This window comes from Rattus norvegicus, chromosome 16 (genome assembly GCF_036323735.1).
Source record: "Rattus norvegicus strain BN/NHsdMcwi chromosome 16, GRCr8, whole genome shotgun sequence".
Taxonomy (NCBI): domain Eukaryota; kingdom Metazoa; phylum Chordata; class Mammalia; order Rodentia; family Muridae; genus Rattus; species Rattus norvegicus.
In genome coordinates, this window is record NC_086034.1 from 66,959,959 (window position 1) to 66,977,525 (window position 17,567).

Genomic DNA, 17,567 nt, shown 5'->3' on the forward strand with positions numbered 1-17,567 from the left:
GACACTTTGTTAATTAAATGCTGATTCAGTATCTATTAAAATGACCACATGGCTTTTATTTTTGTTGGTTATGCCATGGTCTTTGCTTAAAATATTGGCTATAAAGCTGAATCGACCTCACGGTTTCTCTCTACTGACCTTTCATCTGCTTTTGTTTCCAAACACATCTTAGAGGATGAATAAATTAACGGAGGTCATTAAATGCTACATGGTAATTCTAGCGACAACTGAATAACTGACTCTCCTATCATAGTTGGGAGTTCATTTCTTTTGGTTTATTCTGTCACTGCTAAAATTTTTGGCTAACCTGGACAATATTCTCTATGTCGGCATGACCTTCTCCCAAACAAATTGATCGTGGTAGAAAATGCAGACTAAAGAATGGAGACCTTCAACATTTAACACGGTAAGATCTAGAAATATACCAAAGTGAGCCAGGCAGATGGGCTGCTGATTTTTGCTTTGTAGGCAGCTCGTCTAAGACTGTACTCTTTTAGAATATCCTTTAATGGGAAAAGGATCAAAGGACAGCTTACACTTAGACTCATAAAATGTCAGTAGTTTCTCAGAAAATATATAGAAGAACTATGTTTCTGGAATTGCTTTATAACTAAAAAAGATAGATAGATAGATAGATAGATAGATAGATAGATAGATAGATAGATAGATAGATAGATAGATAGAAAGGTAGGTAGGTAGATAGATAGGTAGATAGATAGATAGATAGATAGATAGATAGATAGATAGATAGATAGATAGATAGAAAGAGCTATTGCCTTTGCAAAGAGGATAGTGTACATTTCCTGTTGTCATTCTACCAGCTAGTTACCCAAAGATATTCTGTTACTGTTTGGAAAAGCTGTGACATCCTCCAAGACATTTATGCAACTCTGATATTGTCTTAAGTTGTAGAATGGCATGACTAGACCATCGTGCATAAAATGTCCTGTCAGGGAAAAATGACATCTTGTACATTTAAAAAATAACCTTGCCGACAATCTTATTTTCCTAAGGATAACATTGTCTAATAAGACCAAGTAATTTTCTTAGCAACTCCTGGGAACTGAAAATGGCCTTTCTGTTTAACTACAGATGACCTTGGTCTTCCAACAACAACAACAACAAAAAAATCATAATTTTGTTTTATGAGGGAAAACATCCAAAGGTTACTTTTCATTCTGCTGGAAAGGAAGAAATAATATTAGGGGCTTTTCATGGCTTTTAAGGGAGAGAATTATCTAAAAGTTGTCTTAATACCTGCCCCCCCCCCGGATCCCTGAAGGAGGTTAGCTGAAATAAAACACACACTGTTCCTCATACATTTACGTGACCTTGGGAAGTCTGCCTCTGTGTACATTTGTGAATTCTTAACTGGTGTATACTATTAAAGACTGAAGAACCATCTCATCTTTTGAGATGACTTATGTCCTCTTTTAAAATACATAGGATGTTGTAAGATATACTATTGTCATTTCCGGTCCATCCATTCTACAGGAGTCTAAATGATAGCCAAACACAAGTTCAGCAATTAAGCTAGTTAATCTCCATTGGACTTTTGTGTCAACTTGTTCTTCAGATAAATGACCACCTTATAGGGTGTCTGCAAACTCTTAAATTTCCCAAGTTTATTAAGTAACTCTTGAGTCCCTGCAGTCAGATAACCTAGTCTGCTAGTGAAACTTCTGGTTACATGTTGCAGGGTCTTGTGGCATTTTCTTTGCTAGCCCTATTGAAGACTTCCTCCCTTCCTTGTCTGTCTGTCTGTATGTCCCTTCTTCCCTCCCCCCTCACTTCCTCCTACTCTACTCTGCACTCCTCTTTCTTTCCTCATTGTATCTCCTCCTTTCTCCTGTGTGGACCCATCTTATCTTTTTCAGGGCCGGGGATGGAACCCAGGGTTATGCACATTCTAGGCAAGGACTATACCAATGAGTGATGCTTACTTCTGTCCTTTCCTGTGGTTTCTTTAGCAAAGTCCAGTGAAGGAGCAGTCAAATACATGGTCATCATAAGGGCAAGGACGGCATAAGCTATCTGTGCTTTGTTTGCGCGTAGCCTTACAGTCTTTGAATTTGTGGCTACAACGACTTTAGTTGCGACTATTACTTTCTACGTTAATGTTATTGCCAGAAAAGGTTATTTTTCAAAAATACAAGTTGCTGTTTTTCCCTCATGGCCCATTTTACTCATGAGAGAGTCTAACCATTCTGTTCTATAGCTACTTAGACAATGTCTCAGTGACACAGATGTCTTGAAGAATGTCACAGCTTTTCCAAGGAAAGGGAACTGTCTTTGGGGAACTGGTGCATGCTAATCCTTTTCTACTCAGCACCAGCTTGTTTAAGCTGGACTTCTTAGGAGATGGGTGTTCCTCTGAGGTGTGGTCTGTCCTCTCTTGATCTCCTAGATCCAGAAAAGTGTCTGCCAGGCACTATTCCCCCTTTACAGCACCTATATGCTATTCAGCAAAGGATTGAATTACTATGCAGGGGTGGGGGAAAATGCCAACCCAGAATGACAGTGCATCTGTGATTCCGGTGTGGCTCTGACTTTTCCTGTGGACAGCTAATGACTGCTCCCATCATCCACTTACTGTGGAGAGAAGCCAGGTGGGCAGGACAGCACAGTTTTTCACCTCCGAAAGTGCTTCACGCACAAGAACCAGCTAAGCAGTTTCCAGCAGTGCAGTGTGCTTCCAGCGCAAGGAGTCCTCTTGCATTCTGGGGGAGAATAATAATTTGATGGAGTTTGGGCTTAAACAAGCCCAACATAAAAAACAAACAACCAAAAATACAGGGTATGGAAGAGCAAGAAACCTTGCAGATTCCTAAATACATACGCATTGAAGATACAGGTAAGGTTAACAACTTTCCTTTTGTAGTTTGGCTGCTTCATATAGGAGTGTTAAGAGGTTTTTTTTTTTGTTTGTTTTTGTTTTTTTGTTGTTGTTTTTGTATATATAGTTTGTTGAATTAACCTCATATTTACCTAATTTTCCGCAAGTAAACCGGTAAAAAGTGTCTTGAACACATGGTCATTCAGGAAGGATGGACTCTCCCTATTGCTCTCAGGAATCCAAGATTCCTCCTCCTAATTCCTGCTCATTGTCCACAGAAACTGGTCTGGCTTCTTAGCAGAAGTATTTGTGTTATGGTCCCAGTCTGTGGGTCTCTCTGCCCGCTGTACTAGTAAGGAAAACGGTGTTTATAGCCTGGGAGAGGGGAAACCATCTGCCCAGCATTGCTTTTTTTTTTTTTTAATTGTGCTACTCTGCAGGAAAAAAAAAAAAAAATATATATATATATATATATATATATATATATATATATATATACTGCCAGGAAGAAATCCTTAGTAGTGAGTAGAAAACACCAAATTGTCATTCAGATTTTGATCCAGTGTCTTACAGAAGTAGGCAGCAGTGGGACGCTTGGGGCTTAGTTTACACATGAAATCTGGCTCGTGTTTCGTATCCTATAGACATTATACTGTTATAAAACTTAGGGCCACAACACTTGCCTACATCCCTAACCACTCAGAAGGCTGAGGCAGGAGGATCTTGAATTCTGCGTGAGCCTGGGCAATGTAAAGAAACCCTGTCTTAAAATAAAGTAAAATACAGAATTTAAATGGTTATAGTGATTTGTGATAGTGTACCTGTATTTAGCTTTTGTAATGTAGAACTTGTGTCAAAAACATGATAGAACTGTGTAGATACTTAACGTAGGGCATAATCATATTTGAAAGAGACTCCAAAATTTCTCTTCACTCATTCACCAGTTTAATTATGTAAACCAATTAATGGGCTATGAATTCTCGGCATGCAGTTACAAGAGAGTAGTCTTGTCTGTGTTTACTGAATGCCTCACAGTTATTTGGTGACTTCTATTGCAAACTAGGCCTTCACCCATCCCATTCCCCAAGAAACAATGAAATTCCAGTGGGGTCAGCGATTCCATCTTGCTTTGCTTTATCCAGTATTTATGCGCCAATGCTGGTCAGTGACACTCATCCGGGTACAGTACAACAGGAAAGAATCTTGCGTCAAACTTCATAACAGCCCTTGCATCTCAGTTTTGTTGCTGAGTTTAACTCACCAGTCTTCTGAGCGGGACTTGGTCGGTCATTGACACTGTGGTCATTGATGCTTTTCCACAATAATAGTGTCAGTAGTCATTGCTTTATAGCCCACCTAAATGGGTTCCTTTTAAGGGGCATCGCCATAGTCAGCTTTAGCTATGACCATTACCTGTATATGTAATGGACAGTCAGTGAAGTTCGAAGAGACAGATGGAGAAAAGAAGGTGATAGGGTTGGGGGTGGGGGTGGAGGATGAAAGGGCTCATATGGTTGACCCCCTGAATAGTGGTTTTTGGTTTCCAAAACTCTATAGTAATGCAGAGAAATGTCTAGCTTCTTTGACATTGATCAGTATCCCTAACTTATATTGCCATAGCGGAGTCATTCTCTGGCAATAAGTTGCTACATTACTGATGCTTTTTTCTCCTCCCATGTTATTTACTGACTCACGATGGGAAGTGCTTTTAGGTTAAAGCATATATGCTGTCAACACAAGAGCGATCAGATTCTACTTATCCATGTTTTATATGTCCGGGCAGTCTCATTCTATAGTTCAAACTGTTCTCGAATTCTTCCTCTTAAAGCATTCCATATACCCTATGGCTGGGACTATAGGTCTTGTCATTCATAACACTAAGTTAAAGATAGCATCTGCATTAGGACACAACTGCTCACAAAGCAGAGGTGGATGGGTAAAATCAGCCCAGACTGAGCGGGGTCCAGCTCACCTTCTGTGCAGAATACTCTATGTGTATTGGAGTGCGTTCTCCCCACAGTCCTTAGTTATTCCTCCCAGCTCCCTCAAAAACCATGGTATTCTCTTGACTTGGTTCGTAAGTCCTACTCTCTCAGCTTCATTGTTTCCTTGGCAGCATTGACAAATGGAATATAACCTACCTAGCAGTGTATGGGTAGAAGCCAACAAGTAAGGCTATCGCTATGAGACATAGAGACTTGCCAACCATACTCACCTGAGAAGAGAAGAGAGGCTGGCTAACATCCACAGGGCGGGCATAGTACTCTGTCTGGCAAGTTCTTCTGACAACTATAGCTTACTCTTGAGTTTAGCTGCCACTTCAGAGCAGCGGCACCCAAGTCAGTCCATACTGCAGATCATCTGGGACTTATTTGCTGCTTTACAACTCATGAGGTGTTCGATGCTGCTGCGGCTGAAAGTGCTAAGCGCAGTAGCCATGACTGTGTGAGATAGCTGCCACCTCATCTCCAGGGATTACCTTATATCAAATGTCTCATTGCTACCTTTAACTAATGACTAAGAGTTTTTTGTTTTTTTGTTTTTTTTTTTGTAGTGGAAATGTGTCAGGGCTAGGTACTTTGGGAGAGCATTCTACAAGAATAATCACTTCACGGGAAAATCTTTTAGGAGCCACAATGATACCTTCTGTTGATGTGCATTTATGAACCTTAGTTATTTTGAATATCCCACAAGATCAGCAAGTTCATGGACTAAGGGTGCTATATCTGTCTTTGGCTTCTATCATGGCCTATTTTCATTGTTCATTTATAATTTATGGAGAAGTGTGTCCATTTGTGAGGGATGTTGGTTTTAGTAAATGCCTTAGGATTTATTCTGGAAGAGACTTCCAAGTGGGCGATGCAGGTGGGGCAAGGGTCATCCTTAGCAGCGTATAAGGGATTCAGGCACCACTGGGCACTGCTCGTGGAAGAGCACCCTGCTGACAGCTCACTGAGGTGGTGCATAGACTTACTGCTGACAGGGACAGGTAGGACACTCCGCCAAATTTGTTACCAAATGGAAGGCTGTCACCAGTTGGAAATCTTAAGACCGAAACCTTTATCAGTTAAGGCAGCCTTTTTCCTCATCAATTGAAAGCAGTTCCCATGGATTAAAAATTAATATGGCTACAGAACATTCTTCATGTGGAGACAGATCGTTCGGTTAAAAAGATATGCAGTGTGGTGTATAAAACTGTTCTCTATGCTTTGACTTCATGAACCAAATGATGTCAAATGGCATTCTCCTCATTGTAGTAAGGATTCTGTTAGCATAGCTGATAGAAGGGTAGGTAATCTCCAAGCTTGGGTTTGGTTTATAGATTCCTAAATGATGCCCTTAGTGACCTTTTGAAAAAGGTCGTTTATTGAAGTAAGAAAGAAATGTCTTAGGCAAGAAATGATTAGCTCAATGCTTGAACATCAGCTTACTTTGTGGAAGCCCCTGGGTTCACTCTCCACACCACAAAAGTCCTAGCAAATGCGACATCATGGAACTACTGTCTTAGCCCCCTTGTCAAGGTTTTCATTAATTCTGATTGTTAAATAAGAAAGTTGTGGTACTTCTTAATACTCTAGTACCTAATATTTTACCTAGAGTGAGCATGCTCTCTGTAAAAATCTTTCAGTGGTTGACATCACCCTATTATCTAAAAGAGAGATTTAGGAGAGTGAGGACCACAGGCTTCTGGAAGGACTGTGACTGAGACCACTCCTTTAAGTTGAAGTGGTTTTGCCTCTCCTTCACACTTCCGTATGCCGTAGACAGGGGAACAGGAAACAAGAAAGGTTACGAGAAATCAGAAACGGGACAGTCAAGACTTTGACTGTTCCAGTCAGGAAGAAGGAAAATAAAAACGTAGAAAAAATTTTGTTAAAAATTGTAACAAAGGGCGCTTTAGAAACATGAAAAAATTCAAAGCAGAATAAAGCGGTTAAACCGTACATAGTGGGTCAAATAGATGTGCAGAAGAACATTGACCCATGCAAGTAATAAACTAGGACTGATAAGCAATAAGGGATTTAGAAATCTACAGGAATAAGCCGGTAGATAAGATAAAAGTTTTCATCTCAAAATAGATTTCTTCCTAAAGAGGGAGACGGAATCTTGACTGACCTGATGCTTTTCATCCTGATTGGTATCAGTGGTGAACACTGATTGACAGTAAGCCCTACCACAGCCATGTAAAATGGGGGGGGTGTATTCTAAATGACCTTGAGCCTCAGGAGTGGGTAATTGGTTTCATTTAGTGTGTGTGTGTGTGTGTGTGTGTGTGTGTGTGTGTGTGTGTGTGTGTGCCCGCACGCATGCTCAGTGGTCCGTTACTTTTCAGCTTTCCGTCCATAAGACTGTCAGGTGGGAGATGTAAATGTCAAGTCACCACGTGAAATTTTTATAAACCAAAGGATGACTTGTTTCTACGTTCCCAGTTCCAAACAGATGAGTTTTATAACAGATTGATACCTAGAGACATCAAACTGTCTCCATTTCTCCGTGTTGGCAATCAATCAGACACTCTGTTGTCGGTTGTCTGAAATGCAGAAGGTGAATAGACAGCATAGACGTGCCAAAAATAAATGATTTTTATCAGTTATTGCTATTAAAAATTCCTCCCATTGTTATGGTCTGTTAACATCATGCTTGAGCCTCGCTAGAGAACTTATATTTAATGGCGATGGTGATTCTCACTTCAGAACAAAGCGTGAACTTCCCCCTCTTTCTTTCTCCTATCCAGCCACATCGACATCCACGACTGGGACCAGCCATCTCATAAAGTGCGCGGAGAAGGAGAAAACTTTCTGTGTGAATGGGGGCGAGTGCTTCACGGTGAAGGACCTGTCAAACCCGTCAAGATACTTGTGCAAGTAAGAAATGAATTCCTCTCTGTGCCTTATACCTGTAACTGCTTATTCCAGATCATCCTGTGTTGCCTTACTTTGTCGCATCTTGTTAAAAAAATACTCATTTATTTGTGGAGGGTTTTTGTTTTTGTGTTTTTTTTTAAATATTTATACCATCTGCCGTTGCCTCTGTCATGTCTAGAATTGATTTACTCTTCAGTGTTTTAGGGTGTTGTTTATTTTTGGTTGTTGATGGGTTCGGTATTTTTTTGTTTGGTTGCTTTGGTTTTTGTTGTTGGGGGGGGTGTTTTGCTTTTGATTTTGTTTTTACCTTCATATGTATAATTTTGCATTCCTCGTGGTTTTCCTTAGTAGCTACTGAAGGAAATGTGTAAATGTTGTAGAAGGCTGTCACTTTGGTTCCCTAATTCTTAACTCTATGTATAAATTGAGCCGTGAGGTAATTTTATTTACCCCAGTGCTTACCTGTAAGGTGACCAGGACAAATAGGGGGCCGGAGAGAGCAGAAAGTGACCTGCTGAGGCATTTCTTATACTTGGGGTTATGTTATTACCTCATAATTACTTTTGAAAACAAGTTTTAAGTTGCCTTTTCTACTTATTAAAAAAAAAAAGGAGAAGCAAGGTGCATGTTTTCAGAATGCATTCAGTGCATTGTAACAGCACTGTTGTAGGGGAGCAGGTTTTAGATTGTGCTAGCATTATAGAAATGTCTAGATTGTCCATTTCCTTCTGGGGACCAAGAGGAGAAGTAGATTCACAGTTAAAAAGTGCCAAATCGAGCTGAGTGTGCTGGCACACACGTTTAACCCAGCACTCGTGAGGCAGAGGCAGGAAAGATCTCTGAGCTCAAGGCCACCGTGGTCCTCAGTGTGCTCTGGGACAGCCAGAGCTAAACAGAGAAAACCTATCTTGAAAACAAAAGCAAAACGAAAACCAGCTAACAGCAGCAAACAGAAGTATCAATTTTATATTCTCTCATCAGCAACATAAGACTTTGGGGTTTTTTGGGGGGGGAGGGGGAGGGGCAGGTTGGGTAACAACAAATATTCAATCTTTATAGTAAAAAGTCAATAGACTGATTAAAATGCATGTGCTTATTTCATCATCGATTTAAATCAGTTGATACTTGTCTCATGTTACGTGGACTCCTAATCTGATGTGGAGAAAGCATGTTTTGTGTCTTCTATTAAGGCCATAGCACTGTTGGTAGAATGCTCCCCCAGCCCAAAGCTCCAGCTGCATATAAACTGGATCTAATGGTGACAGCACGTGCTGTTAGTCCCAGCACTAGGGAGGAGCAGAAGTTCAGGGCCTTCTTCCTAGGTGTCATAGTGAACTCCAAGCCAGCCTTGGAAATGGGAGGCCCTCTTTTTTTAAAAAAAAAACTGAACTAAATAGGTTCCTTGAGTGGCTGCAGGGCCAAGAAAGCACATGTTAATGGAGGAAGTGTAGTGGACTTTATCAGCAGAGACCATTTACAAAAGGCAAATCATGTCTTAGAGTGAGGCATGAGATTCTAATTGAGGTTGCTCAACTGGGAAAGCTTTTAGGTCCGTGTCTCATTAGGCTTTTCAAAAGCAAGGATAGAGAAAACTAATTGGCTTCATACATATATGATGCCACACTCTCTGTCTCGTTTTTTGGATTACTCTTGAAGTTAAGATTAGTGGCAATCATAAAAATTATTCAGTCACATTTGTTTATGGCCGATTTTCAGCTTTAACCTCCAGTTCTACTGATTAGCTATGAAATGTAGCAGAAAAAGAGACGCCCCCCACATTTATAATGGTGAGCGGGGATGAGTACATTTGATAGCTTCCTATAAGATCTTCTGTTATCACCTGAAAAATACAAGCTGCATGGAATTACAGTCTCTAAGATGTGAGGTTCATTTATTATACCGGGAACCATTGGGATTTTCCTCCAGTCTTCCCCATAAGATACCACTGTGTTTTAATCAATCTTCTTTGGAAAAAAAATACATTTAAAATATAATTCCTTAAACGTTCCACCATTAAAACAACCCTACCCCTGTATTATCTATGTTTTGCACTTTTAACTCAGCAGAACATCTAAGTCCACTATGTTTTAATTACCACGGTGAAATACGATCATTCCTTATCACGGGCTTTGCAAAGATTTACAAGCTGCCTGAGTACATACGATAGTTCCTGAATACCTCCAAGGACCCAGTGCCGTGATTTTTCCACAGATTAATTTTACCTATTCTATATAGCCCTCCCACATCCTACACGAAACACACAACTGCAGGCGTGCCGTTCATCTGTTCCGTTTGGGCACAGTGCCAACAGCTGTGAGCTTTCTTCACCCACACAGTGTCTCATTAAATTTTAAGTGCTATCCAGGAAAGCAGAAAGTACATCCTTTTCTTATATAAAAGTCTTGAAGTGAAGGGTTTATCCCATCTCTTGCAATTATTGAATTAGCAAGTAAATACTTTACACCCTCCAAACCAATTGTCTGATGAATCAGGTTTGTCTCCAACTTGGTAGAAAATCACGTTTTCTTTTCTCTTTCATTTTTTCCTTCTTTCCTTTTGTCATGACAAGATTTTTTTTCCTTTTAAAAAGAAAATCTTTGATAGTGCTGACTTTGACTCTCCCCTCAAGTTAGAGTATAACTTGATCGATGCATCAATAATTCAGTGCCTTCCATTAAGAATTGGAATACATTTAGCACACATGCAAAATAGGTCACGCCTTGTAAAGAAAATTGTCACATTAAAAACATCTATAACAATAAAAATAATAATTGAGCCGGGCAGTAGTATCACTCCCTTTAATCCCATAACTTGGGAGGCAGAGGCAAGTGGGTCTCTGAGTGCAAAGCCAGTGTGATCCAGAATAGCTAGAAATGTACAGACACCCTGTTTGAAAAAAAAAAAAAAAAAGAAAGAAAAGGAAAAGAAATAATAGTAACAACTCAGAATTTAAACAAAGTCACATGACGTGCCATGTCCCATGATGGTATGTTGTTCAATAAAGCACTTGAATAGAAACAGGAAGCATAAAAATATTTCATGGGCTCATCAAGGTCCTGCCTATGAAACCAGTTCACAGTGTCCATATGGCCCGTCTGCCTGGAGCAAACACATTGCTGAGGCATGAGCTACATAGTTCAAAGTCAGCTTTACCCTTGACCAAAGACATGACTCAGAAACACCACAAGCGTGAAAGTTTCCAAGGAGTCTCCCTGGCCACCTAATCCACCGTTGTCTTCTTGGGAGTTGAACTGGATTTTACAGCAAATCTCTTTTGTCCCTTTGCTCAGAACAAGGTGTTCCAAATGCCTTCGCCACAATGCAGTTAAATAGCTCTCCCGGGAGACGTTTGATGGTTTACATGGATTTGCCCGTAGGGACCAAGTTGAGGATTTGAGCGTTGGTTCTCATCCTTTACTCTTCTCTCCAACGTCAGTTAAGATGTATCCAAGAAAAAAGAATTAGTGACTATTCCAGATGATTCAAAGAGGAGAGAGGAGGGGGTCCAGTTCCTGTCCTCTGATGCTCTGTCATCAAATGATGCAAAGCAACAAGATCATTTGAACATGAAATTGTTCAGATTATGTCCTCACTTCCCAATGTAAGAGTTCAGGAGAGAACTTGGAAGATGTGGATGGGAAGTTTTTTAGCCTAAAATGTATCCTTCCAACAGACACTGCTTATAAATGTGATATATTGCCCGGTGGACAGATACAGGCTTACAGTGGGGGATTTGGGTTTTAACCACCAATTTTGGTAAGCAGTTCTATGTCTTTCCAGTTTCAACCCTCTGGACACTGTCTTCATTTATAACATAGAGTTACTATGTTTTCCAAAAGTTTCCCCAAGGAATCCGAAAAATTAAATGAGTTCATCTCTGCTAAAGTACTTTTAACTCCAGCGACTTTTTTTCTCTCCTCTAATATTAAAAAGAAAATGGTACTATTTCTCTGTAGACACTGGAAAAATACAGTGGTGTTATATTTAATCCCTAATGTTTCCTTTTATTTAAAATTTTATGTGGTTTTTTATGACGCCACCTGCTAGCTTTGTAATTTTCATGTGATTGATTATATCGCCGATCAGCATATCAATATTTTTGATCACCAGCTACCTTATTTTTTAAACAATCAAAATTAAAAACCAGAAATCAATCTACACTTGAAAAATAGAATTTCCTTCACCCTGGACTTCTGGTGATTTTTATATAATTAATATCTATATATTAATATATTATATATTAATATCTATATAGTAGATCATGCTGCATTATATATTGTTAAAAGAAACATCCTTATATAAATAAAACCCTTGACTATCAAATCACAGTAATATGTTACTGTTACTTAAATTCAGTAAATGGATGGTAATACTTACCAGTAGAACTGCTCTATACTAGGTCCTTTTAAAAACATTGATGATAACACGAGGCATAGTCTCTGGTCCCCAGCAGCTTAGCCTGTGTAAGGAAATGAAATTGCTAAGTAACAAAGCCTTGCAAGGGAGCGAATGTCTTCCAAATAGCACAGCGCTAACTTTTAAGGCAATGACCATGTAAGTTTGTCAAGTGAGTCTTCCTTGAGGCAAGTATCTGGGAACTCTGAACTTATACAGTTATTCACAAGAGCACAGAATTGCAATCTGTAGGAATACACTAAATATCTATCTTAAAATGTGCACGGTCAACAAATGGAAGAATATGAATTCTAGGGGGGAAAAAGAATTTAAAGGGAAAGACAGGACAGGAAACAGAGAAGCATTTACATATGTAGCTCTTGGGTTCAAAGTCCAGCTACTAGGCTACCCTTGAACAGGCCTGAAAAATCTTTTCTTTCCTTTATTATTGATATACCAAAAAAAAAAAAAAGATGTTTCATTATAGCATTTTTCAAACAATTTATTTTTGTCACTTCTCCTTCCTGTCCCTTCTCTCTCCTCCTTCCCCATATTCTGCTCTCCCAACCCAGTAGCACTTTTCTTCTCTCATATCTTGTGCACCCTTATCACGACCCTTGTCCTTTCTTACCCCTCTCGTTTCCATGGTCTCCTACCTATACCCATCCTTATGCCTCCTTATAAACATACACACACACTAAAAGTTAGCATCCGAATATGAGGATGAAGATGCTGATGTCCTTCCACAGAACAGCACCTCCACTGCATGAAGTGAAACAAACACAAAAACAAAACAAACAAACACACAAAAAAAAAAACAAACAAAAGTCTTTGTTCAGCAGTGCATGCTCTATAAGCTGGACAGGAAACTGGGTATTGCGATAGGTAATAAGGAGCCAGAGTAACTTTGGGAAGCAGGAAGAAAACCCCATGAACACAAGAATATACTTAGCTACACACAATAGGGAAACCCAGGAACTAAGGAAGATACAAAGAAAGAGTCAACAACACTAACTAGGGGCTAAAGTTTCACAGAATACTCTCAGAATGGGAACAGCGGTGACGTCTACACTACTGATCAGCAAGTGAGTTGACAGAAACAGGCATGATGAGAATTCAGTTGAGTTGTAGAACACTGAAACTGCCACATTGATTCCAACCACAGAAGAGCTTTTTTTTTTGTTTGTTTGTTTTAGAGCGAACTTCTCTGTTTTTAGGTGTCACCATATTTATCAGAAACAGAATTTGTGAGAGAAATCAATGGGACTCTTATGAATCTGGACGCTGAGTTTGTCAGACAACCAGGGTATTCAGGGTTTTTTTTTTTTTTTCTTTTCTACATAGAATCCTGCCACTCTTCATATTTGCAAATGTATTTAGACTAGACTTTGACTTCCTAGTGTAGACTGAAGAAAATCCTGCAGGAACCAATTTAATTGTAGTTCTGTCTAGAATTAGAACATTGGCTAACCTCTCTGCATAGCCCACTTCCTTTGTCTTTCTTGCATCAGCTAGCAACCATGTGTGTTGATTGGGTTCCCACGAGGCAGGCCTGAGGTCATGCTAAGCATCCAGGGATGAACAAAACCGCACTGACCTCTTCCTTTAGGAGACATGGGCCAGTGAAAATAACACCCATGTTTCAAGAAATTGATTTAATAATCAGTTATTGATGTACTGAGTGGCATGAAGGCATTTAGGGAGCTAGGGGTATGTTTTAGGACCTTAGGGAGTGAAAGACAAAGGTTTTGTAGAGGGACAGAAAGTATGAAGCTACCACCTTAAGATTGCCTATGTTAAATAAGAACGCAGTCTCAAAATATTTCCACTGAATAATTTAAAAGAAACCCATTTAGATGTCTCATTATAAAACAGGTCTGTTAGCAGAGAGGACGAGATAGTGCCTCAGAGCCTTTAAAGTGAAGACAGACAGACCCACAGATGAGCAGCCGGTATATCATGTGTCACTGTAGCATCGAAGTCATTTGCCTTGACTTAAGGATACATAAAGTTGGATAAGCACTGGTGAGTGTTAGAGCCTTTGGGTGAGCATTCCACTAGAAAGCAGAATGTGAGGTGAGACCTAAGGCTCCGACAAGGAGAGATGTATTCCTAAACACTGCCACACGCACTGTTAGTGAGGAAACGCAACATTTGAAAGCCAGTGCGTGCTTTTCCTCAGTTCTTACTCACGAGCCCTAGGAGGCCACTCTATGTATTTTGTTATCGCCTAGATTAAAAGTTAGTCCCAGGGTCATAGTAAAAGAAGGGGAAGGTACAGACCAGCTGAGCAGTAATAGGAGGTATACGCTAGATCTGAAAGAAACATTACTGGAACACTGTCTATTTAGTGTTTTCTTTAAAGACATTAAGGAGGGCATCCTCTTGAGGAAATGGATGGCTTTTGCAGATGACACTGTAAAGGACACACTAAAACACAAATTAGAAAAACATATATAAGCCTCACGCATTTTCACTCAGAGGCTGATAACAGAATAAGATTCATCTTAGAAGAATGCAGACTAATAGTAACAATACATTTGGGGAAAAAAAACTACAATGCAGATACTCAGCCAGTGAGTAGGCGAGCTCTGGCCAGAATACCAAGCTAGTTACAGGGTGAACAAAGTCTGTGCTTGCAATGTGATACCCCTGAGTGCTACATCCACGGGCGATGTGGGTTTCCAGAGTGACAGCAGGAGGCTTTGACAGCAAGCAGAACAAGTCACCATCCCCCAGAATGAATTTGTTGACGTTTTCCTGACTTTGATATTTGTAAATATCAACACCAAGTAGATAAGTTCATGTGTTTTACAGTGTAAAAGGAAATGCCACGGTTAGTATTGAAGAAGAACAGAAAGACGTGATATTTTTCCTGACAGGGTGTTTTAAAAATTGGCCAAGTGCTTCATTGTAGAATGATGACTAATGAGTAAAATACAGGCTGTCAGTTTTCTTCCCTCCATGGTTCTCGAGGGACAAAGATGAAACCAGGAAACAAAGGAAGGAAGATGTCTAAAGATGGCTTACAAGTTGCCTGTAACTGATAAATAGTTTATAAAATCGGCCAACCCTATAGAACCAGATCTTTCATGGGAATTTGTAAATATCTTTGAGAATGTCTAGAGTGTTCATAAACTGATTCCCAAAGCACATGCATCCATGATTGAATCCTTAGTAAATATCGGATCATTCATGGAGTATTATCACTATTAAACTGCTTTGCACAAGGTTTCAACTATGCTTATTAACTTAATTAAATGAGTGAATTATTATTGCTCTTGCTGCTGGTTGGAAAGATTAGAGAAAATTGTTAGGGATTATTAATTGGCTGAAAGAACATTTATGTGCCTTATAACCAAAGTAAAGCCTTGGGCCTCACATGTAAGGACAAGACTATATTAATCATACCTGGACTCTAGGCTAAAGCAACTTTAGGCATTCCTTAGAATTTATCTTAACATAGACTTAAAAATGAAATTATTTCATCAGGTACTATGTAAAATTATGAACACATAGTGTTATAATCCGTGTCATTTTTTAAGGCTAATGTAATTTTGAGAAATTCTAGTACTTTTGCTACTACCGTAAGACAAAAGTCTTGATTAGAACACAGTTTTGTTTTATTGAATCCTAGGTAAACTGGTGTTTTAATAACAAAATTTAGCTGTTAGGTGATAGGCTTTCTCATAAATAATCATAACCCTTTCTCTTTAACATGGCAAACTGTTAAAAGTTTCTATTTGGGACAGAAAAATCCCAAAGTACTGGTAATTCTTATTAAAACTTGTTTGGAAGTCCACAGATAAAGTTCTATTTTAAAATCTAAAGATAAACAGTAGACACTAAGATTAACTTGTTTGGACAAATCATTTTCCCCGTGCAAGTTTTAGGTGTTTAGTTCTTTATCAGACATTGCACTTAGAATTAGACACCATCCAGGCTCTGGGTTAGGCTGGAGAGATACAGAATGGTACAGTCTGACCACGGTTCACATCGATCACACACAGCACAGCTACAGAGGTCTGGACCAGGCATGGGACAAAACACAATAAAAGAAGCAGGAAAGGAGTCTCTTACAGAGAAAGGAGGTGGAGTCAGCCAATGGGAAAAGGACGTACAGGCAAAGCCAAGATGAATTTCCATCCCGTTAACAGTAGATGTATCGAGAACAAAGATCACTATGTTACAGTGTTATTGGACCCAAGTATTTTGTATGATTACATAAAGATTACACAACATCCCACAACGATTATCTCCTATGTTACAGACAAGGTTCATAGTGATTAGATAGTGGATAGCAAAGTGTTTTTAACCCCATTCTTATAGTTGACACATGCCCTTTAATCACAGGGCTGACATTTAAAAATGCCGAAATCATAATTTCCTAATAAATACCTTCCTTCTCTCAAGGACTCATGACTCCTTAGCTATTTATTCATGCCAGAATCTTTAAATATGAGCAGCGTGAGCAACTCTTCCTCAGCTCTCTCTCCTCCACCCCTGATCTCTCTCTGTCTCTCTCTGTCTCTGCTTCTCTCTATCTCTGTCTCTCTCTCTCTCACACACACATACACAGAGAATTCATATTGTGCAGCATTAATCATAGAAAACAAATAACATACGATATGCTCTATGAAATTTTATCAAAACAAATAGGTAGACTGAGACGTTCACTGTGGAACGGATCTGTAATTCTGGAACAAAGTATAGAAATGTCTTGTGGGCTTATGGTCCTGATTTCATGAACAAATAAAAAAAAATGTGTTTTCTTCAGAAGGAAGCCACATGAAGTTGTTGGGTTTTTTTAAAAAAATATTTATCTAGGCTTTTTTTTTTATTGAAGCATGAATGATGACAACTTTATAGAAATACTCCTACCTAGGTCAGTTCTTGTGTATTGGTTTAGGTAGCTCTTTTTCTAATTCTTCCAAGAAAGGCTTATCAGCAAAAAATAATCAGATTGTCAAAGTACTTCTTAATACACTATATATATATATATATATATATATATATATATATATATCATAGAAAACAAACAAAGGTTTATTTTTATAATTATGTATATGTATGGCAGGGGAAATGTGCACATGAGTGCACTTGCCTGTGGTGGTCAGAAGAGGGTGCCCCATTCCCTGCTACTGGAGCTACTGCCAGTTAAGCCTCCTGGTATGGCTGCTGGGAACTGAAACTGGGTCCTGTGCTTAACACCACGCACTCTTAACCGCTGGCCCATCTCTCCAGCCCTGTTGATGCTATTCTTAATGATCACAATTATACAGTACAAGCTCTCTTATGATAAGAGTTCTGGAACTGCTAGGATTTTCATATCTTCATGCAATAAAAGGATTGTATATATCACATTACTTGATAGCATTTTTTTTCCTGCTGAGTTTGGTCAGAAAGTTAAAGAAATCACTTTTAAGTTAGTATAAGTAGTAGACTTAGTCATATATTTAATGCCAAAGTGA

At 39.2% G+C, this 17,567-nt stretch overlaps 1 protein-coding gene across 22 annotated transcripts in view; it reads left to right on the top strand.

Moving 5' to 3' along the window:
* Nrg1 (neuregulin 1) overlaps positions 1 to 17,567 on the top strand; it is a 1,053,401-nt gene that overhangs the window by 1,005,875 nt on the left and 29,959 nt on the right. For all 22 annotated transcript variants that reach the window (NM_001271130.2, XM_063274979.1, XM_063274980.1 and 19 more), the window contains 1 exon segment: positions 7,572 to 7,701. In NM_001271130.2, the coding sequence (NP_001258059.1) occupies positions 7,572 to 7,701 (130 nt within the window).